The sequence below is a fragment of the Diadema setosum genome, chromosome 20 (genome assembly GCF_964275005.1).
Source record: "Diadema setosum chromosome 20, eeDiaSeto1, whole genome shotgun sequence".
Taxonomy (NCBI): Eukaryota; Metazoa; Echinodermata; class Echinoidea; order Diadematoida; family Diadematidae; genus Diadema; species Diadema setosum.
Window position 1 is genome coordinate 4,440,367 of NC_092704.1, and position 24,130 is coordinate 4,464,496.

Here is a 24,130-nt window from a genome sequence, read left to right on the forward strand (position 1 = left end):
ATGATTTTCACAGTTTCAATTTTACTCGAATTTCATTTAGAAGGTAATCAGACCATTAATCCGTTGAGGACGGTTTGATTTTGCTACAACATGCATTTCCCATAGACGCTTGCCCGAGCACATTGTATACTCGGGACTCGTCCTCAACGGGTTAAGTGGTGCAGTGCAGTTTCAACCTGAAATGTCACCTTAACAAGAAAGGAACAAATGTAAAAACAATCACATCACTTTACAATTACATGCTTTTCTTTGACAATATTCACTACAAATGTAAACAACACAAATCGAAAGTCATGACAAGGATTTATGGGTGGCTTGAATCATCGCAGCCCACCGTGGTACATTACAAAACCACAAATAACCTACATGTAGGTCAGAGAATACACTGTACAGTCTACCTTGCCATATCTATCTGGACTGAAGAAATGGCTTTGACTTAGAGATTTGGCTTATTAGGAATTATCATCAATAGAATATAGCGAGAAGACTTGGAAAGTCCTTCAATGATTACAGTATTCGCTTATGTGAGGTCAAATTAAGGGTGACTGTATTGTCATTCATATATAGTACCTTCCTAAAGCTGAGATACATATGGGTAGAATTCTTATCCATCTATGTTTATACATTGTATACATAAGGAAGAATATTACTGCCAGTATTGCCCTATCACTTACTTGACCTTGAAAAATCGAAACCTACTGCTTTCAGTAACCACCTTGAGGGAAACTTGAAAACGAGCAGCAAAAATTTGGAAAGAATTTTGCAGATTGTGTTAGTAAGTATTGGGGTACAGAATTCAGACAGTAAATCCAAGTGCTCAGAAAGCTGGATTTAGCATGATATCCCCTCAATTTCAAATCCATTAATCATATCTCTCCCCTTCAAAATAGGATCGTCTTCATTCTTAGATCACCATTTTGGCTGGCAAAGATCTTTACAAACACTGTTACGGTAAGTACAATGGGCTCCCATTACGTATAACGAAGTCCTCTGGACAGGCAGTTTTCTTTCGTTATATCAAAATTTTGTTGTAACCGAACAAATTAACAATAAAAATACATAGAGTGGATAATGTTGCAGCCTACACTTTTACTTCGTTGTAAACAGAATTTTGTTATAAATGTGTTAGTTACAACGGGAGTGCACTGTAGTCTGTTTCCTGCTTGACACTTAAATAAAGCAATAAGCAGGTTGGTGGTAGAGAGAGACATTGAGCATTGAGATGCTTTGTTGGAGGGAATACTCTCTTAAATCTACCTCGTGCAGACAAGCACACATACACATATTGTCTAAAGGGGTGGTGCAGTGTTGGTGGAGATGAAAATTGGGCTTTAACTTTTTGCGAGATGCCAAGAAAACACTTATGAGATATTACAGAGCATACCATTTTAAGAGGAATTCAAAGTTTATTTGATAAAAATCGGGTTTGGAATAGCTGAAACATCCAAAAACAAAGGAGAACAAAACGTTCGTAATAAAATGTGGGTCCCACACTATATAGGATCGCTCTGTTTTGGATATCTCAGCCATTTCAAAACCAATTTCATCAATTAAACATTGGATCCCTCTTGGAATTACATGCTCTTTCATATTTCATAAGAGGTTTCTCACTATCTCACCAGAAAAATTATTAAAACCTGAAGTTAAGTCTTAAATATGACTACAGCAATAAATTTATTCTTTTTGTATGGATAGACACTAAAACATTTGCATGGAAAACTACAGATGGTAATTGTGGCAGAATTGGTGGTTTAAAGTGAAAACACACATTTACGTAGTTCTGGTTAAGAGTTTGAGAACCCAGCTTACAATATTTCATATGTGCTTGCAATCGATCAAAAGAGCCTTCCAAGAAACTTGCCTGGCTGACGCAATTTGCCAGGATGAGTTGTTTTTGAGTATTTTTTAGATCAAAAATTTAAGTTGGTATACCGACTTTTATTCTACAAGGATCCAAGCTAACTTGGGTCTCACTCTCAGGGACAACTTGGCCCTATTTCAGACAATTTACAAGCAGTTCGTGATCATCTTATATTATATATAGGCGCATGTTTATTTTGTATGAGCGCCAGAGGTTCTTTGATGCGCATTGTGTCAACTCGGCCTAGAACTGTGACCAGCCAGAATGCAAAACACTCCCTTAGCACAACACTGTACAATCCAGAGGGACAACTTGGTCCCACCATCAAAGCAAGGCCAAGCTGTCCCTGAGTCCGAGTTAGCCTGACCCTTATTCTGAGATTGCAACCCCAACAAACTTTTTTGGTTAATATTTCGCAATCTTATTGTTACCCAACGAATACCTTGTTCATCACAGCGCTACTCCACACATTTCTTAATATTCATATGTGTGCATTTTACCTTAATGAGTCAACCTTTGTGCTGTCAGTGATGTGAGATAGATGACGACCATCCCAGGAGAGGAGTCAAACTTCATATAAAATTTGGTCTCCTGTCAAATGTAACATTTCTTGTAGCTTGGTATCTTTTGATAGTATATGCAATACAGTGCACTCCTGTTCTAATGATATGGTCATAACAAAATTCAGGTTACAACAAAGTAAAAATTCAAGCCACGTTATTCACTCTATGTATTTGAACTCTATTGATTCATATCTGAATACATTTGTTAGTAATCTATTCCACCCTTGTTACGTACATTGTGCACTACTCATACTTTGCTATCCCAAAGCACAGTTTAAATTTATGTCCTGGACATTCTTGCCTATACCTCTCCTTTGTTCCATTTGAATATTCCATAGAGTGATGAATAGAATAAAGAACATCGAAACACACACACACACACACACACACACATACACATCTATGGTGGAAACTAAGGACCTGTTTTACCCAAGAGAATTTAGCCACATAAACCGAGGACCTACTGTGTGTCGGTATGATATGACTCTTGTCAACCGAGGACTCATTCGTAGAGTATCATCCAACCAAGGATGTGACTTATTACAATAATGCTAATCAAGGACCTACAAACATGTGCCCCATTACATACAAAAGCATGCAAAAGCATGCACAAGCGGACCGTTTGAAATGGTCTGCGTACCGAGGACGTTCTCGGTTCTCTGTGTGTCCTCGGTTTAAATGTAAAGTTTGTATGTGTGTCCTCGTTTTACACCATGGGCAAGTGCACACAAAGACACACACATACCTGCCAACATTTCAAGATGAAATATCTTACTCGTGGATTGCAAAAATCTTATTTTATATGCAAACTGAAGTTAAAAATCTTACTTTCGGTCAAATCTTCAGAAAATACACATGAAAGGTATATCTAAATATTTTTTAAAAATCTGATTTCTCTGAGAGAAAATCTGATTTTGCTATTTTTAACGTAAAAAATCTTACTGAATCTGATAAAATCTTACTAGTTGGCAAGTACGCACACACACACAGACTGGACTATTGCATGGATATAATGTACCTTTTTACAGTGTAACCCCTTTACCTGAACTAAAAATTGTCCCTCTGCGGGGGGCAGTTTTTGGTTGAACTTTTTGACCAAGCTGAAGTTAGCATAGGCATATCTTGATTTGAAGAGGTATGTGGTCTGTTGACTATTCAGCTGGCAAGAACTTACCAAAAAAAGTGATTTTTACTGAAGTCTTGAAATACAAGGTCTTGTCACCGAAGCAACCAAAGGCATCTTGTAAATGTTGTTAATGTTATTCACTGCACTCCCAAAATTACTTCAACATTGCAATGCACTATTAAGAGATCACAAAAATAAGTGAAAAACACTGCAGAGTATCTGTTTCAGCATCTGTTTATTGGGTTACCACTTAAAGGAACAGTAAGCATAACAGAATTATGCAAGCTCAAGTCACCTTCATGCTTACGTCACTTTATGTCATTTTCACAGCGACCAGCATTTTGAACTTAAACTTGAAATTTCTCTTACACATACATAAATCATGACATGTATAGGGCCCTCATGTGGCAAAAAAATAAAGCTGACTTGTGTTCAAGGTTTAAAAAAAACACACAAATTGTTTACACATCGTCGGTTGAGAATGATAAGGGCGTTAAGTGACCACAAAACCCATAGTGTTCGAGAAGACTTAAAGCCCTTCTCATTCTCAACAGATGACATGTACATTAGGTCACCATTCCATTAAAACATGGATATCGTAAGTGCTGTGATAATTGATGAAACACTTGTGCCATTGAGGGGTAAAAAATACATGGACTTTGCAAAGTTACTTTCTGCATCATGGGCATGCAAGGCCCATGCCAGGTTGACTACAGTTATTTGTCTTAAATTTTGGTTTTTTTTGCAGGACATGTCTGTAATACATGCATATGAAACAAATTTAATAAATGCAATTTCACTTAAATTTCATTTAGATGATAATCAGATCATTACACGTGGTTCAGTGCACTTTCAACCTGAAATGTCATCCCAGAAAATATAGGACCGGGGCTCATCCAGATAAGGGATTTGGCCGGATACGGGAGACTCAATGCTTTATACATGTACATATACATACACATGTACTGATGTAGCCCATTGTAGTACCACATGTAGTAATGTGTATACTGCAACCTTTTCATTGTTACACTCAGTATTAGAGACCCCAAAATAGAGGTTTTTGTTTGCAAGAATGAAATCATTTTCTTTTATAAATTCTTGGAATGATTTACCTAAATAATTATTAAGAAATGTATCAAGTAGATCTTGAAAATAAACCGTACTCGGCAAAGTCGACTGTAGGTCGCCATTGTTAGATTGAGTTGGGAATCCCCCTTTCCTCCCGTAATTATTTTAAAAAATCACGGTGAGATTGCGTCCGTATAATAGAGAGATCCGGAAAAAGGGAGGCTGGATAAGAGAGGTTCAACTGTACTACATAGTAATAAAGAGAAGCAAAAGCAAAGACAATCATACATAACTTACAGTTTGCTTTATTATCAGTATTCCCTATGCAGCTGAAGTGCACACATTTTAGATTTATGATTTATTCAAGATGTAACAAATTTGCCACTCGCAGTAAATGACGAAATAAAAACTCAATTACAGCAGGCTGCTTGAACACACGACGTACCGGTACACAGTGCTTATGTGGTGGAAACTAAATGCATCATTTTCTCTGCCTGTACTTACTTCCTTTCTGCTGACATTATTACACCTACTCGAACGTACTTCCTTTCAGCTGAAAAATTGAAATCACTGATTGTTCTATACACTCATGGTGCATACCAGGCACATTTGCAGTATCTTGCCAGAGACGATACTATTTACATTTGAAAACACCTATACAGAACATACAAAGTGACACAAGACATCAGTTTTACCATGTAATCATTCTTGGTTTTCCCACACTTTACTGAAGGTTGGGGGGGGGGGGGGTGGGAAGAGAACAATATTTTTTTACTTCCAAGGCACATTAGAGTCACACGTAAGTAAAAGCACAAAAAAAAGTACAATAATTAAATCATGAGCTCACTTGAGTATCGCAAGTTATCTTCCCACACATTCCTGCAAACTATTACACCAGAAGAACACAGCCAACTTGGAGAGCTTTTTTTTTTTTTTGGGGGGGGGGGGGGGAGTTCTAGGAGGGCACAGCGTCCCATTGTATTTTCTATTACATATATGTACTCGGGCAATAATACTAGCCATATCTGTAGAAAATTCAACCTTGCAATTTCAAAACAAAAACAACACAAAGATCAACACAAACAACACAAAGCTATAAATGAACTTAAACACAAATTCACAAAAGAATGCTGTATAAATCAGAATTTTATTCTTATACAAAAAAAAATTCTGTAAAAAAAAATTAAAAAAAGAAGGGGGGGGCTGCCTTCCTCATCCTTCTTGCCCAAGGGAGGGGGTATGGTGCCCACTTTAACAAATTAAGACCCCATCACCCCTAGGGATGCTACCTGCCTAGTTTGGTGAAAATCTGTCATGGGGTTTCCGAGCAGATGCTGAAAATGTAAAAAGATTACGCACAACAGATGATGCACGACAGACGCTGGATGCTGAACGATCGCAATAGCTCACTTGAGTTACAAATGTGGTCTGTGAGATTTAATGGGAAAGATAAATTTGCACTTAAAATGCTATTGTAGCGAATGCTTCTGATTGGCACACAAGTGTTGACTAGTTTTGGAGTTGCATTCAAACCTAAAGTTCTGGCAATCCTATGCCAATCTACAACGTACACACTTAATAACAGAAGATATTGTTTTACTAGCAGGATCGGATTGTGAGGGATTGGTCTGCCTCGCAAGCTTTTTTTTTTTTTTTCCTGAAGTGTCTGTCAGTATTGTTTGTCTGTAGTTTGTCTGTCCCAGACCATGGATACTGATTGCATATAAATACTATATCACAAATAAAGAACAGCAGTATTAATGTGATATGCTGTGATGTGTTTCATTATTTTCATTCTTTTGAAAACATGGACAAGCAGAATCTGTGGGATACAAAAATAATTGCAATATATACATCAAAGGATCAATTGTTTTACATATAATAGGGATGTGTTTGTACATTTACACAAAATATTGCAATCAACAATAGACCTTGACATATAAAGTCACATCAGCCTTGATAAAGAAATCAAGCTTCTGGATTTTGCCTAGATCGGCATCAGCCTTCTACCGATTCCTTGATACACGCACTGCACTCCATTTCTGACATTTTGCTGCATATATTTCAAATGAAGTGCATTCATGACTTGAAATTACTATCATACATGATTTTGTATCAACTCTGTATCACTAATCACAATGGCATGATTTTCCATATGACTGTAGATCCATTCACTACAGTGAACAACTGCTCAGAAATAGACTCTTCTCAACATAACTTAAAGTGCTCTGTAGATAATTACATAAGTTCATGTGAAAACATTCGATCATGATTTTGGCCATTAAAATAAAAAAAGATATTCAGTTTCACACTTTGACACATTGATGGTAGTAAAGATATTGTCTTCCAGCGCTTCTGCAGCTTAGATACTCCTGGGTACAATTCTAATTCATACATTTAGAATCATAACTTTGGATATACAGACGAAAAATATGACTTCCAGTATTGCTCTATAACTCATTTAACCTAGAAAAAGTCCACACCTGTGGCTTTCAGTAAACTCCTTTGAGTGGTATTTAAAAAAAGAGCAGCAACATTTTGAAAAAAACAAACAAACATGCAGATGGTATTCAAAATGAAAGAAGCATAGTTTACAGGCAGAAAGTTCAAGGAAGAGAGCTGAATTTTAGCATGCAATCCCCCCAAGTTTTAATTCATTGAAAATTTGAATTTCTCCCTCCACTTTTAGGAATAGGAACTCATTCATATATATGTCGTCATTCTCGCTGGCAAATATTTTTGAGAGACAAACACTGAGGTATTTTGTTTACTGCCTGGCATCCACACAAGTTGGGGCTGATAGAGAGACACTGGACACTAAGATGCCTTGTTGGATGGAGTAATCTTCCAATTCTATTACACGCAGATAAGCATGTTACAGGATCGCTACGGCAATAGGTTCATTCTTTCTGCATAGATGGACATTTTGACATTTGTAAGGAAATTCATGGATGGTACCTGTAGCCAAATTGGTGGTTTAACTACTTGGGAGAAGAAAGTAGGAATTATGTAACATTGCTGAAATAAGTTACTCAGATGTAAATCAAGACTCAAACATCTGCAGTGTAATGCAATTTTTCTTAATGCAGCAAGGGACAGTATAGTTCAACTGTAAATCAAATGAAATAATGTTTGTTTTGTTTCAACATATCAAAACATACCCAGCTGTGAGTAAGATTTGACAGAGCGCCAAACTTTAGTTTGACCCTTCTCTCTTAGGCATTGGTCAGGTCATCTCTCTCACATCACGAACTACAAAGGGTGAATCATTGAGTGGAATTAGTTCTGTGGATCAAGACAGTTTGACCCTTCACTCTCAGGGGATGGACTGGTCACATCTCTTGCTTCTGGTCTGCAAAATGGTTGAATCTTCGTGTGGAGGTAGCGCTGCCGGTCAACAGACAATCCAGGAGCTGGAATGGGTGGTGGAAGCGTATGTGGGAGACTGACATCCGGCTTAAGAAGAAAGCATTTCTTTTCTTGGCAGCTGGCAAATTCACGGCAGTACACTACTCCAGGCTCTGAATTTGAAAACCTATGGAAGAGAGAGAGAGATGAGTGGAAAGATTGACTTTATCTACTCAATTTTCTATACTTACTGCAATGACAATAAGACTGAAAAATTCAAAATGCTTTTCTTCATTAAAGATATACATTTTGACTAAGGAATTACTGCACACTTGTCACCAGTATCTTACTGTTAAACCTTAGTAATACTACATGGGCAAGCAATGGTCACTAGGAACCTACATCCTTTGCGTGACAAAATGCAAGTATGAAGAGACACACCTTGCATGAATATTCCTTAACTCTTTCATCATCCCATAATCATGTCCACAGACACCTTCAAAATTAACAACTAAGGACCTAAAAAACTGGAACATGCATCCTAGGTAGGCAAAACATGTATCACACACCTGAAGTGGTGGAAGGAGTCAATGTCTGGGAAAGGTTGGAAGTGAGGACTGAAGAACTCATCCCAGGCATAGCTAGGTACTTGTTGCTGCCCTCCTTCATCTCCCACTAATTGTGCGATGTTGACCCCACATGAAGATGATGCCTCAACAACTCCGGCAATGTCTGCCAGCGTGGTCACAACCGACGAGCGAAATTTCCTTTTGAGCAGGCCGAAGCAGTACTGTGGGGCAAAGTTTGCGTGGCTGCCCATCATAAAGTTCAGTGTGATGTCCTCGTGTAGTCCGCTGATACATCGCCACGCCAGATACCAAAGGAGAAAGTGGTTCCGGGTCTGCCCTGACGGACTGTCACAGTGGAGACTCACCATCTTCTCCCCCAGCCCAAAATACTGAAAGAAGTGGTGGAGATAGGAAAGAGCAGCAACAGACTTCTTGGCATGTTGGACACCTTCATCAATGAGGAAGTTCACCTGCAGTGTCAAGGAAAAAAGAGAATGCAGGAAAAAATGCATAAGAAGAGAATGCAGCAAAAAAAATGCACAAGATACATGACTTACCTGTGTAGTATATATACATTGTTACTAATGGGGAGGCTAATATATTATAAGAGCAAAATTTGTGCATAGCAAAATCTGCCTCTGTCTACAAGAGATCACCATGGAATATCTTGTGATAAAGTATGGTATTAACCCGTTGAGGACGGACTGATTTTGCTACAATACACATTTCCCATAGACACTTGCCCGAGTATACTCAGTACTCATCCTCAAGGGGTTAATGTTCCGTATCTACTTGTCTTAAAAGGCAAAGTGAGTAAGCTGTAATGACAATATCACAGGACAAATCATAGCATTATAAAGAACTGATATGACTACAATACCCTCTTGACATCTCATAATCCTTTTAGCAAAGACCTTGACCATCTTGCAGGAGCATATGTGACCGTGCACCACAAAACGAACAAAAAGTCGCACACACTGATTTTGCGTGAGGACTGAAAATAGGTGAAATGAGTCAACCTAGCGGATCTTGACTTTTTCATATTTTCTGAAAGAGCAAGTCTTCTTCTACAGTCCCTGGTATGACTCTGGTATCTCTGAAGCAAAGAAAGAGCAGCGGCGACTTGAGAGGAGATGGCGCATCAATGGAAAGCTGCAGACAGACAGAAAGTTGTTCTGTGATCAGAGAGACCGAGTAAACTACCTTGTGTCCAGAGCCAAACGCATCTATCACACCAGACTCATCGAAAACTGCGGAGATGATCATACGAAGCTTTTCAACGTCGCCAATCGACTTTTGAACCGCAAACAGTCATCTCCATTGCCTAAACATGTCGATGGCTGTGCCATGGCTGAAACTTTTAGTCAGTTTTTTCATTCGAAAGTTGAAAAAATCCGAGATAATTTCAATTGTAATGTTGTACTTTCTAAATCTGAACCTGTTACCTCTTCCACACTGGAAACCTTCCAACATACAACTACTGATGAAATACTTCTCCTTCTTCGTAAATTGCCTCCTAAATCCTGTCCATTGGATCCGGTTCCAACCATTCTCTTAAAGGACTGCGCACCCACGTTTGCCCCGATTATTTCTCAAATTGTTAACCTCAGTATCGAGCAAGCTACCGTACCCTTATCTTTAAAGAAAGGTCTGATCCGTCCTTTGCTGAAAAAACCTTCATTGGATAAGGAATCATTGACAAGTTATCGTCCTGTATGCAATCTTTCATTTTTGTTCAAGATTTTAGAGAGAGTTGTGTTTTCGAGACTCTCAGACTATATGCTGGAACATGGTTTATTCGATCCTTTACAGTCGGCTTATCGCCCTCACCATAGTGTGGAGACCCTTTTGATAAATGTTTCTAGTTATATTTTAAGGGAAATGGATTCCGGATCCGTCACAGCAATGGTTTTGTTGGATCTGTCTTCGGCCTTCGACACTGTAGATCACAGAATTCTTGTCAATACACTTAGAAGTTTGGGTATCCAGGGACAAGCTCTCGAATGGTTTAAATCATACCTATCACACCATTCACAGTCTGTTCTTTTGAATGGTGTCATATCGTCTTCAAAGCCATTAGGCTGTGGTGTACCTCAAGGCTCTGTTGGCGGCCCCACCCTTTTTTCTATCTATTTGATCGGTCTGCGGAAAATATTTCAAAGGCATTCTGTTCGGTATCATCTATATGCAGACGACATACAAGTTTTTGTATCTTTTCCACCACATCAAATCCAAGCATCTCATGCACTGCGCTGTCTAGAAAATTGCATCATTGATATTGATGCTTGGATGAGGTCTAACTCATTGTTTCTAAACCACAGCAAGTGTGAATTTATCCTTTTTGGTTCTAAATCTCACTTGAATAAGTTGGATATTAATTGTATTTCGATTGTAGGTAATGATATTCCTCTGTCAAAGTCATGTCGCAATCTGGGTGTTATGTTTGACTCTCACATGGCTATGTCCGATCAAATCAACAACATTTCTAAATCAGTCCGTTATCAATTGCGCAATATTGGTTTTATTCGCAAGTATTTGACTCGCTCTGCCACGGAAAAACTTGTTCATGCACTTATTTCTTCACGCCTTGATTTTGGTAATGGTTTGTTTTTCAATCTACCAAACTCGCAAATTGCCCAATTACAAAAGCTACAAAATGCCGCTGCACGTATTGTTTCTTTGTCAAGTAAACGCAGTCATATCACACCTATCCTGAAGAGTCTTCATTGGTTGCCTGTACAGGAGCGAATTCGGTTTAAGATACTTCTTTTGGTTTATCATGTTATTGAGGGAACAGCTCCTGATTACAATGTTTGTTTGTTTCGTCAATACCAACCTTCACGAACTCTTCGATCCTCAACTTCAGGTCTCTTACATATTCCGTTTTCTAGGAAATCTTGGGGGGAACGTGCTTTCGCTCGCGCTGGACCAACACTGTGGAATTCACTTCCTCGTGAGCTGAAAGACTCAAGCTCTATAACATCTTTCAGGAATAATTTAAAATCCTATCTGTTTAGCAGTGCATTTTGAAGACCAGTGTCTTTTGAAGACAGACTTTCATGTCTTTTTTTTCTGCTTCTTCATCTTCTTCTATTACTGTGATGTACTTGTATTTTCAATCTGTTTGCTTTGATGTACCTATTGTAAAGTGCCTTGAGCATTTAATCAAAGTGGAGAACGGCGCTATAGAAATTGTATGTATTATTATTATTATTATTATTATGCTAAAATTTGGGATCATAAAACGGGCAGGAAGGTGTGTTTTTTAGCAGTTTATCTCGAACAGTTTTGGTAGAATAATGTGATTGGATGTGTCTTTAGAGTCCAATTTTCATTTCTGAGAAACCTTGCACACACTTGTCACTTTCAACTCTAATAACTTTTGAAAGGATGACGCTACTGAAAGTTGGCATTAATTAGGGACATAGTGTGCTAATAAGGCATGCTCAATTTCAGTTCAATTTGATAATCCCTTCATTGTTGTTACTCCGGTGGTTTACTTCCTGTTTTTTTTCACATTCATCTCACAGGCAGCGCGGCTTGGTTAAGATTATCGCTTGAATACACACTGTACTTCAGAGCCTCTTTTCTCAGTTCACACTTTTCCTGGGTTTGTGCTGTCTTTCCAATATTTGTATAGGTTAGGAGTATCCATTTGAATTGAGTATTACATCATTTTAAAGCTTAGAGTCTGCTCTTTCAGAATCTGCCCTTAACTAAAAATCCATATCTGGCGACTTTTTGTGTGTTTTGTGGTGCAGGGTCACATATATTCAATCATTGCAACAACAACAAAGTCATGAGAGTCAGACCTGTTTGGGAATGCCTTCACAGTTGATGCCAAAGATGCCACATTTTCTGGCGCTCATGAAACCTGCCGGGCCAGGGCACTGGGGGTTGGCAGGATAGTGGAGCTGCTGGGAAAAGCCAAAACTGTAGTGCATCTTCCCAACGCGCGAGCATGGAGAATGAGGACCAAAATCAGCAGGGTCTGCCTGGATGCTTTGTTGTGCTGCTGTCGTCTCTTCCCTATAATGCCCAATGGCATTCATGATATCCTTGATGTGATGTCGATACAGATTCATTTTCTCCAACTTCAGCTTCTCTGGCTCGTTGGCTAAGTGCAAGATTATGGTGGAGTTCCGCTGGCACGTAGGGCAAAAGTCGGTATCAGGTTTTGCAGTCACAACAGAGGGAGCATACCGTCGCCAAGCCTGGCAGAAAGCAACATACGGCATAGCTCGGGACCCTTTGGCAAATTAAGTGGGTAGAAAAGGGACAAGTTTATAGCAGTTGCAAAAAAACTAAAACAAACAAATGCAAAAAAAAAAAAAAATTCAACAATCTCATATACTTTTATAATTTCATGGGTGATATATACCTTTTACAGTATGTCTATGTGTCTACAAAGTTATAAACTACAAAATGCTGCTATAGCAACTGTTATGCCTCTAATATAATATCACATTGTTCGAACAGGTCTACAGTACATCTTGACAATGTGTGACCACAGTTTACTTCATTGGAAAGACCTTTGACCCTTGACCTTTCATCTCATGGCCCAAAACTTTCTCCAAATAATCACCATGGCAATACATGCGTGTAAACTTCAATGGGTTAAAATCCTTTATACACTCTTCACTTCAACTCTATTAACTTTTGAAAGGATGATGCTACTGCTTTGGAAGGTGGGATTAGTAATGGATACAATGCACTCATAGAGGTTGCTCTATTTCAGCTCAATCTGATCATCCCTTCAATGTTGTAAAGCTAAAGGTGTTTTATGTACTCTTTTTTGTCCCTTTCATTGCACAGCTATCACAGCCTGGTAAGATTAAACACTTGAGTAGGCCCTGTGCTTCAGAGCCTCTTTTCTCTGCACACACTTTTCGAGTGTGTATTTTCTTTCCAGTATTAAGACAGGTTTGAAGAGAATTCATTTCAAGTGAGCTAAACATCATTTTAAAGCTTAAAGTCTGCTCTTTGATCTTTGACCTTGACCTATGAACTTTGAATTTGAGCACACATGCCCACAAGTAAGCAAAACAAAACAAAATAAAACAAAACAAAACAAAACAAACGAAACACCTACCATTCTGCTGACTTGCAGCTTGATAAAGCTTGTACAAAGAAAGCTTGGAAACCGAGCTTGGTAGAAGATGGATACCAGACGTCTTGCATTGTGGGATAAGACCCGGCAGGAGAACAGCAAACTCCTCAGCGTAGTTGGTGATGAAACGCACAGTACTTCTCATTTCGTCTAAGCTGAAGTTCCTGGACTTGGAAGCTGCAGGCTTCCTCATCTTCAGCATCCCTTTGACAAGGCCATACTTCTTTACCCACCTCTTTAATCCATGCAGCCTTCTGAAGGAGATGCTATTAACAACGACAACAAAAGAAAAGGGAAAGCATTGGTTGACTATCTAGGTTGGAAGATGATTGCAATCTTATCAAGCCAGACTTAAGAAAGATTAATTGGATATGAATTTCAAAACTGTAGGATACCATACTATCATTTTCAAATTGAAATCTTTTACCCGGTGGGGACGAGTCTTGAGTATACTCGGGCAAGTGCCTATGGGAATTCATGTTGTAGCAAAATCAGCCGTGCTCAACATGTTGACCTACATAGCCTGGGCTATTTTGAAATTGTACAGCCCTAGGGGTACATACAGTACATGTAAGCACTTCCCAGCCCAAGATCTCAGCCATCCATAGCATGATCATGGCAAAAACTGGCATGTGGATTTCTAATTACATAATCTCCAAGAATGAATCATTAATTTTTCCAAAATCATGGTTGTTTTTTCTTACTTATCCTAATTATGCTAATTTACGCATATTTTTTTTTATGTGTGGATCAGATTTTTAATCTCTAAATCCCTGAATAAGGCTTCAAATGGGCTTTTTGTTGTCTAATATGTATTTATAAACAAAATTACATGATAAAACTTGCGATTTCAAAATTATTTCAAGTATGATACTGCTTTTTTCATTTTTTGTTCATAATTTTAATTTTTTCTTTTTATCTATAATAGTTGATTATAACAAAAGGGGAAGTTATCTGAGAAAAACTAGGAAAAATTTCATTTGACAGCAATTCTTGCAAAACCCTTGCATTGCACATAAACAAGTCATTGGAAACTGCAATTTTCGGAGACATTGGTCACAAAAATTTGCAAGCATTCCTGTGCTTTCCGTGAATAGGGTCTGAATATGTGTATAAGATGTGAAAAGAATAGTAATGAAATTGTTAGAAAGTGTTTTAAAATTATCTTGCAAGATTGACCTTGACCATTGACCATGGCCCTTTTAACTTTAACGACCTTAAAGTCCCAAGAGAAACACTGGCAGGCAGTAGCTGCATTGGTACTGAGTTTCATGAAGATTCCCTAAGCCATTTCTAAGGAATGGAGGGAAAAAAGATGAAATTTTAGCATTTTCGATTGATCTTTGACCATTGACCCCATGGCCCAATACTAGAGAATCTTTATCGGGTAAGACCTGCGGACCAGCGGACCACTTACCTGTGGAGAAAGACAAACATGTCCCCACATATGTCTTTTCCACGGAAGAAGTATCTGGCATGGACTTGTTTCTTCTCTTTTATCTCAGCAGGATTGGCACACTCAAAAGATGCGGAGCAGTTCTGCACCACATCCAGCTGGGCCATGATTGCAATGTTCTTCTCCACCCTCGTCAGCGACAGGATCTGGAGTTGGTAGTCGAGGATTTCAAGGCGCGCAAACAGCGTCTTGCACTTCTTTGTGCACCTGCATTTGTCCCACGCATCCAACCGGCGCTCGAGGACCCCAGCTGAGTCCATGGCAGTGTCATGGTTCTGAGGCTCGGTGTGTTCACTCGTGGATTCCCCAAGCTCTTCTTCTTCCTCCTCACTGTCCACCTCGCCAGACTCTCCTTCACAGCTATGATTGTGGTTGGAATCTCCATCCCCGCTGCTGCTCTCCACAACCTCATGGGTGGAAGTTGCTGGTCTACAGAAGTAGTCTAAGAGGACGTCTTTCCATTCTGCTTCAAGCTCTTTGCCTGTCTCATGCAGATTTGCAGCAGTAAGCCCTTCCACAGCAGCAGCCATTTCTTTTTCATGTTGCCGATCTGAGCACGATCCTTATGGATGGAGAAAAGACATTTGAAATGTAAAATTGCCCATTCAATGCAATCCTTACACTGGGAAAACTAAGTAGATATCGTGAAATATACTGAACAAACGAAGGTACATGTAGCACAAGCACTGGCTGTTCACAGGACACAGGTTTATATCATTTACAATCTTTGATACCGTGAACATCTTCCAATTACATTAACTGTATTTTAACTGGGCTATTTCAGAACAACGTTTCACTGTGAGGGGTCAAACTTCAACCCACTTGGTCAAACTGAACCCCCATAAGGTTAAACAGGGTCAATGTTACTCATTCCTGTCTGCTCCGCAGCGTTTTCTGAAAGAGCTATCCTCGTTCTACACTATTCTTTAGTTTGGGATCATTACATGAATGGGAAAGTGTGTTTTCAGCAGTTTTTCTACAACCCTTTTTTGGGGGAAGAGTAGAATGACCAGGTATGTCTTAGAGGCCCCTTTTTATTTCTTAAAATCCTTGGCACACTCTTTACTTTCAAGTCTAATAACTTGTCAAAGGATAAAGCTACTGCTTTGACAGTTTACATTAATCATGAACATAATGTGTTGATAGAACATGCTCGATTTCAGCTTAATCTGTTAATCCCTTCATTGTCGTTGCTCCAGTGGTTTACATCCTGTGTTTTGTCCCTTTCACCGCACAGCTAGCACAGCTTGGTGAGGATTAAGTGCTTGAATATACCCTGTACTTCAGAGCCTCTTTTCTCAGTTCCTACTTTTCCAGAGTGTGCGCTTTCTTTCCAGTATTTAGATAGGTTACTGGAGTCCATTTGAATTGAGTTATACATCATTTTAAAGCTTACAGTCTGCTCTTTCAGAATCTGTCCCTCACTAAAAATCCATGTCTGGCGACTTTTTGTTGATTTTGTGGTGTAGCGGGTCACGTATTATCAATCTTTCTGTTTAAATGGGAAAAAAAAAATGTAATACCTGAAACACTAAGATTCTCAATGTCTTCTTCCCCAGAGGGTGTATCCAGCAGGTCATTTTGTGGTGTGTTGGTGACTGCAGTCTTTTCTGGAGTTGCGTTGGTTCCTTCACCATCATCATCTGATGCACAAGCCGCTAAATGAAAAAAAAAAACAAACGTACAAACATACATTGTTTGACGCTGGAACCCAAGTAATGTTGCCATCCTAAAGATATCACTATGAACAGTTCTTTGGTACAACAGGAATAATTTTTTGAGGGACTGATTTTTGTGATTGGACCGGTGAGATAGATTATGACACAATAGTTCTTTATTTTGTACGCAGTCACGACAATTGAGATAGCCTCTACAACAGCTCATCGCTGCCATGGCATTTAACCCTAAAAGGGCTGGGGGGCGGCGGCAGAATCCGCCCCCCCCCCCCTCGACGTTTCCCGCTATAATTCTGTAACGCGAGAAGGCCTCGTCGCGAGGCTTCTTGACTTTGTTTGTTCACGTCTCGCGCAACTTTTGAGACCAAATTTGCAACGTCCGCGCATACTTTTGTGAAGCCACGCCCATTTTTGTAATGGAATGTCCCCCCAAAACGGGCACAATTTTGTGATTTTGTGTACATTTCCTATGGAAAACGGTACTCTGTCATGAAAGTCATAAAAACCTGATTATTTTTACAATTAATCACTTTCATTGATTAATTTTGTGCTAATTATGGTAGAAAAGTGGTCAGTGACAATTTCCATTGAAAAAACAAAAGTTGAAAAACAAAGAAATACATAAGAAATTCTGAAAACAATAAAATACATAAGAATTGAAATGAGTTTTGGAAGTTTTTGTGATGTACAATTGTTGAATATGCTAAAACAGAGTTACAGATCAAAAATTAGACTCTCAATGCTTTTATTTAGGCTAAAATATGATCTTGAGCTTAATTTGCATAATTAATTAATTAAAATTAGAAATTGATTGTTTCAGAAAATCTTATGACACAATCTTGTAGATTATGACGCGAGTCTCACGCATGCAAAATTTCATCGCAATCGCACCGATGGCCGAGATCTCGGGGGGGGGGGGGGGGGGGGGGGGGGCGGAATCCATCCCCCCCGGTCTGAGCATAGCCAAAAAAGCCCGGCCTTTTTAGGGTTAAGGCCTTTGGCAGCATTGATACATTTGTACATTGCCCTATGAGTTAATTAGCATGCATTATGACAGCATATTCATTTACGTTACAGGTTTAGCGAAGGTGCAGCACACATGCAAAAACACAAAAGCAGAAACTTTCTATTTTATTTTTGCACGACATGAAATGCGAGAATTTAAACAGCAAATGGAAAGCTATTCAAATGGACTACAAACATATTAACAGCCTCCCCTACATGTTCCGATGAGTCCATGGTTTCTGTGAATTGAAATTCTTCATATATCATTCATACTTGTAAAAACTTACTTCTTGCATGATGCAAAGAATACTTTAAATTAAATCTTGATGAGAAGGGGAAACTACACGGTAGTGTAATTTACCTTTGGCAGGTTCTTCCTCATCACACAGTATGGTGTCACTAGACTGCACGACACACTCCACTAACACCTTCCTAGCCGAGGGCTGCACCTCCTCAACCGCTGCATGAGTTTTCAGGTGCTTGAAGAGCTCACACTGGGACAAAAACTTTTCTGAACAGCTCTTACATTTAGCCACTGCCTGATTTACATTACGTTTAAAGTGGTCTTCCAGCTCTTGCTTCACCGCAAAGGACATAGAACATATTTGGCAATTGTGTTCAGAGCCCGAGTTTGCTCCGCGAGTCTGCAGGTGATTCTTCAAGCCAGGTCTGTCCGCTTGATTCTCTTTGAGCAGTTCAGCGTGGGAGATGATATGCGCTGTCTCGTGGACTTCCAGCTCAGACTTGGTTTCAAAGCACCCCGAGCAATGTTGGCAATGAAATGGCCTCTCTTCCCCATGAATCACTTCCATATGCCTCTCCTGGAGCTCTTTGTTGATAAAGCCCTTGGCACACAAGGGGCACTTGAAGAGCTTCTCGACGACGTGAACCTCCTGGTGGGCTGTGAGACTTGGCTCATCGGGAAATGTCTCGTCGCAATGTTGGCATTTGTAATTTTTGGCAGTCCAGACTTCACCGAGAGTCTCCTCATCTAGCAAAGTCTGATATGATGGTGATTTCAAAATTCTTCTTCTTCTCCTTCTCACAGGAGACATCCCATACATATTTCGAGCAGAAGCTGGGGAATGGTAAAAACAAACAAACAAACACATGTACATAAATCAAAGATGCAGATATACCGAGACCCTCCGCAATGATAACTTTAAAGGGATGGCTAGTAACTGATCAGTGGGAATCAGTGGGAATGCTCAGGGATGATTGTTCCAATCCTTGTGGGATTCATTTAAGAGTACATTATATATCTATTGTTGTGTGAAAATTATTTGCTTCAGAATGATTTCATATTCAAGTAATGTGCAGATCAATGTTTCCAGGTTAGCATGCCTGTACAGTGTCGGGGCGATCGTTAACTGTACAGGCATGCTAACCTGGAAACATTGAACTGCACATTTCTTGAATATGAGACCATTCTGAAGCAAATAATTTTCACACAAGAGTTCCATAGTGTACTCTTAAATGAATCCCACAAGGATTGGAACAATCATCCCCCAGCATTCCCACTGATTCCCACTGATCAGTTACTAGCTTTCCCCTTTAAAAATAGTGAATCAATTCAAATACAATTTCAGGGTACGAAACTATAACTCGTTGCCCACATCTTACAGAAACACCCATTCGATTTGCTTCAGTGGTCAAAGAGATAATGAGAAATTTTGTAGAGCATGTCAGGAATCTCTTTCCTCCTAGTTCTGTCTATTGTGTTCACACACAAGAGCATCCAAGTGCTAAACTTGGAAGAATCAGACTCATGACATGCTTTACAACAATCCACATATCTCTGTGACTGCTTAACCAAATTGAATGGGGTTTTCTGCAAAACAGAGCAACGATGTTTTTATTTTAAGACCCTGAAGTAGCATTTAGACAATTTAATCATATTGGGTGTTATCACTGTGAAAATCTGATTGTAATTTTTTTGGGAGGACATACTGTATACTCGCTCATCCACAGACTCCCATTCATACTAGTCTAACCTAATTAGAAACATTTCTCACTCTAGTCAGTTGTGGATGAAAGTGAAGTGACTGATCGTTTTAGTACAAACAACAGAATACGAACAGGCTACATCCACATCCGATGATAAGAGAAGGCATTAGAGAGCACTGTAAATTACTGAATGATTGATATCAACTCTATTTGGTAATTAAAGTGTAACTGAACAAACATGATTTATCAACGGTATCCTTATGTTTAGTAGTCCAAGTTATTTTAATCATTATGCTAGGTAGCAGAAGAAACTCCAGACTGGTACAAAATGGCAGTGTGGCCTTTTGAGGCAATCCATTCACAAGTTATGAATTTAGAAAGTTTTTGGGCAGTCATTGCTTTACGAAAAGACTACTACAGTTTGTGATATCATGTGCACAGAAACATACAAGGAAAATACGTAAAGAGAATACCATAATTTTTTTTTTTTTTTTTTTTTTTTGGGGGGGGGGGGGGAAGTACATGTATTCTCTTGACTTGTTACTGATGCATGCTTCAGACATATGTAAATAATGCCTCCTGCGACACTTCATGGTAGAAATATAACAAGGCAAGCGCCAAAATGTGTCTTGTCCATTTGCGTAGAAGAAATTAATGTTTTTCTAACTCCCGGAAGTTCATTGACCCCGCCTATAACCTTTGACCTTGTGGTGACCTTCAACTCCCCGAGGGACATTTACCATCCAAGTTTGGTCACAAACGGACATATACGTCAGAAGTTATGAGCCATAATCGAAACGCACCGTAAAAACTTAACATTGGGCCCTAAAAGTTTGTTGACCTGTCTGTGACCTTTGACCTCTAGGTAACCTTCATGCTCGGTAAAATGTGTAACTTTGTACAATTGCACTCTTCCCTCCAAGTTTGATTGAAATTGAAGTCCTCAGTAGAGAGTTATTCAAGTTTTTGTAGTGTTACGGACGGACGATGGACAGACGAAAGACTCCGCAGGCGATCCCTTTGTCTCCCCTCATCTCCAGTGGGCTCGACAAAAACAGCGACACTGCTGTACCACCTGTTTTATCTTCTGCCTCCAACCCCCGGAAAAAAATAAAAAATAAAGATAAATGACACACTCCTTAGCATGTCAATACTGCAATGTCAGTGTGAACAGAAAAACACTTCAAGGCTGAAGAATGCTACGACTTCCACAGTGCTCCTGAATAAGAGTGATAAAAACACCACTCGTAAGCTTAATCAATCATTAGTAGAAGTTTGTATGCACAACTCAATCTGGTTCTCCTTTAACCCTAAAGGGGCCGGGCTTTTTTGGCTATGCTCAGACCCTGAGATCTCGGCCATCGGTGGTGCGATCGCGATGAAATTTTGCATGCGTGAGACCCGCGTCATAATCTACAAGATTGTGTCATAAGATTTTTTGAAACAATCAATTTCTAATTTTAATTAATTAATTATGCAAATTAAGCTCAAGGTGATATTTTAGCTTAATTAAAAGCATTGAGAGTCTAATTTTTTATCTGTAAATCTGTTTTAGCATATTCAACAATTGTACATCACAAAAACTTCCAAAACTCATTTCAATTCTTATGTATTTTATTGTTTTCAGAATTTCTTATGTATTTCTTTGTTTTTCAACTTTTGTTTTTTCTTTGTTTTTTCATTGGAAATTGTCACTGACCACTTTTCTACCATAATTAGCACAAAATTAATCAATGAAAGTGATTAATTGTAAAAATAATCAGGTTTTTATGCCTTTCATGACAGAGCACTGTTTTCCATAGGAAATGTACACAAAATCACAAAATTGTGCCCGTTTTGGAGCGACATTCTGTTACAAAAATGGGCGTGGCTTCGCAAAAGTATGCGCGGACGTTGCAAATTTGGTCTCAAAAGTTGCGCGAGACTTGAACGAAGAAAGTCAAGAAGCCTCGCGATGAGGCCTTCTCGCGTTACAGAATTATAGCGCGAAACGTCGAGGGGGGGGGGGGGGGGCGGATTCCGCCCCCCCCCCGGCCCTTTTAGGGTTAACCCGTTGAGGACGGTTTGATTTTGCTACAACACGCATTTCCCATAGACACTTGCCCGAGTATACTCAGGACTCGTCCTCAACAAGTTAAATACTGTCCATCACTACGTGTATATAAACTGAAATGCAAATAAAGAGATAAAAAAAATTACCATTTGATGGCTTGGACATCATTAATTTCAACTGCTCTTTCCGATGGACACAGTGCATATGTCGCTTCAGCTTGCTCTTTCCCACAAACTTCTTCCCGCAAAACTGACATGCATACTGGGTGTAGTAGGAATACTGAGAACCGTGCAGGGCCATGTGGACTTTGAGGGAGGATTTCTGGGTGAAGGATTTTGTACAAAGCTCGCAATGATATGGCCTGCTCTTCAAGTGACTGTCCTCGTGCATGAGTAGTTTGTGCCGATTGGAAAAGACTCTGAAACAGATGCTGCACATGTGGAATGACTTGTTCTGTGGTTTCTCTCCTTTGACCCTTGTCTGGCTGGATGTGGCAGAGGTGTGAGCAGGACCATTTTCTGGAGATGATGCAACTTTACGGAGACCCAAGTGTAATCTATGTTCTGTGTAATGATCGGAAACAAGAAGACAGTTGGTGTGTTGATTGACATTAAAGCATCACAATATAAGATGGCTTTCAGTGTTTGTAACAAGCTTGGCTGAGTTTCTTTAAACTCCCCTCTACTCATTCCAAGTGATGTGCAACAAACAGCCTTTCACCTTGAACTGTGACCTTTGATCTCATGAAATATGGATCATCTTTTCAGTGAAATAAGAACATGCTACCACAGCTATTAGAACACATCAGTGACAGTTTGAGGAAAATTGATTCCAAAGTTATGAATTTTCAAATCTTCGGTGCCATCATTGCTGGATGAGAAGACTACTTCACTTCGTGACATCATTTTGGACAACAATATAAAGAAGATAAAGCAGAATTCCACAAAATTTCATTTTTCATGAAAATTACACACTTCATCCACTTGTTATTGACATAATGTTAAAGGTTATATTATTCCTCCTGCTTTCTGAAAAAGGTAAGTCGAATGCTCTTTAATGATGCTAGAAAAGTAGAAATATGTAGAATTTTATTTTCATTTTCTTTTATTCTTGTCAATACATGACATCATGAAGTGTACTTGGTAGTCTCCCTTTCCAGCAATGGCTGCCCTGAAACTGTTAAAAAATCCGACTTTTTGATCGATTGTCCAATTTTCCTCAAACTTTCACTGATGTGTTCTACTAATTTTGCTGCTTTCAACTCAACCCACATTTATATTTGGGCTTTGGTTTTCTTTCACAGTGCTACCTTTTTCCTGACAGCTGTCACCTGTTTCAGACTCCTCAAGCTTGGCAGATCTTAGACTCCCTGTGGCTAGGTTAGACTGGTGCACACTACCGGCAAGATGCATTTTGAGCTCAAATTTAGTCAGGAATGCAAGTCCACAGGTTTCACACAACGGCAAGCGTCTCACCCTGATGGAGCATGGCCTTCCCACTGTGAGAGAAATGCACCAAAATACATTATACACAATCTTATAAAAGAGAACAAAACTGGAAACATAGATGAAGGTGATTCCAAAGCCTTGCCTAACATACTTACAGCCGCTCCTGAAAAAAAAGTTGTGCACAATTTACAAAAACAATTACCACCTGTGACAAATTTGTTCTGAATTGCTCGCAAACTGCAAAATTCAAACCAATAAGGCTTTTTTCCAAATTCTGGGAACATTTTCTGCCAAGTACTCATAAAAACTTGTCCTGCAAAACTTTGCATCAAGTTCAGGAAGTGTACCAGATTTGCTAAATCATATGAAAATCTGGTGAAGTTCCACTTCAAAGGCTTTTTTCCTGATTTGGTGATCATGCTGCACTGTGACCATTGCAACGCACTTCCGCCATTCTTTGAGAAACAGTGCACTCCCCTTAATATAATGAACATGGTTATAACAAAATTCCAGTTACGACATAAAAATTTAGGCCAAAATATTATAGGCGCTTTGCTTTTTATTATTGGTTCGCTTACAACAAAAATTTAGAAAGAAAACTGCTGGTCTTGAGGACTTCGTTAACAGGAGTCCACTGTATGTCCTGAACAACTTTTTGATCACGATCAACATGCATGCCAAATTATATTTGATTCTCTATATACTGGAAAAGGAGCTCCATCTTCGTAGCTTTTTCTTGATTTACTATTACCATGGCAATGCACAGTCCAGTGATCTTGAAAAATGTGTCTTGCACATCTTTACATCAATTTTATACTATTTCATAATACTAAGAATTGCACAAATATTCAAAATTGTGTTACAAATATGATTTTCCTTCTTGATGAATCTTATACATTT

The 24,130-nt window shown here is 39.1% G+C and overlaps 1 protein-coding gene across 1 annotated transcript; it reads right to left on the reverse strand.

Annotated features, from left to right (window-relative positions):
* Positions 1-5,651: 5,651 nt before the first annotated feature.
* Positions 5,652-23,276, reverse strand: LOC140243681 (uncharacterized). Its single transcript, XM_072323345.1, has 9 exons — positions 23,113-23,276; positions 21,929-22,345; positions 18,144-18,860; positions 16,625-16,759; positions 15,063-15,663; positions 13,628-13,911; positions 12,348-12,784; positions 8,536-9,005; positions 5,652-8,153 (listed from the first exon to the last, which is right to left on the reverse strand). Exons 1-9 carry the CDS (start codon positions 23,192-23,194, stop codon positions 7,898-7,900), a joined length of 3,399 nt encoding a protein of 1,132 aa, XP_072179446.1. The 5' UTR covers positions 23,195-23,276; the 3' UTR covers positions 5,652-7,897.
* Positions 23,277-24,130: the final 854 nt, after the last annotated feature.

Bases quoted from the DNA above. Each gene is read 5' to 3' on its own strand.
- LOC140243681 (XM_072323345.1), bottom strand. From the start codon at position 23,194: ATGCATCTTGCCGGTAGTGTGCACCAGTCTAACCTAGCCACAGGGAGT. The intron at 15,664-16,624 runs GTATTACATTTT...TCCATCCATAAG, and splicing joins TGAGAATCTTAGTGTTTCAG to GATCGTGCTCAGATCGGCAA. The intron at 8,154-8,535 runs GTGTGTGATACA...TCTCTTCCATAG, and splicing joins GACTCCTTCCACCACTTCAG to GTTTTCAAATTCAGAGCCTG.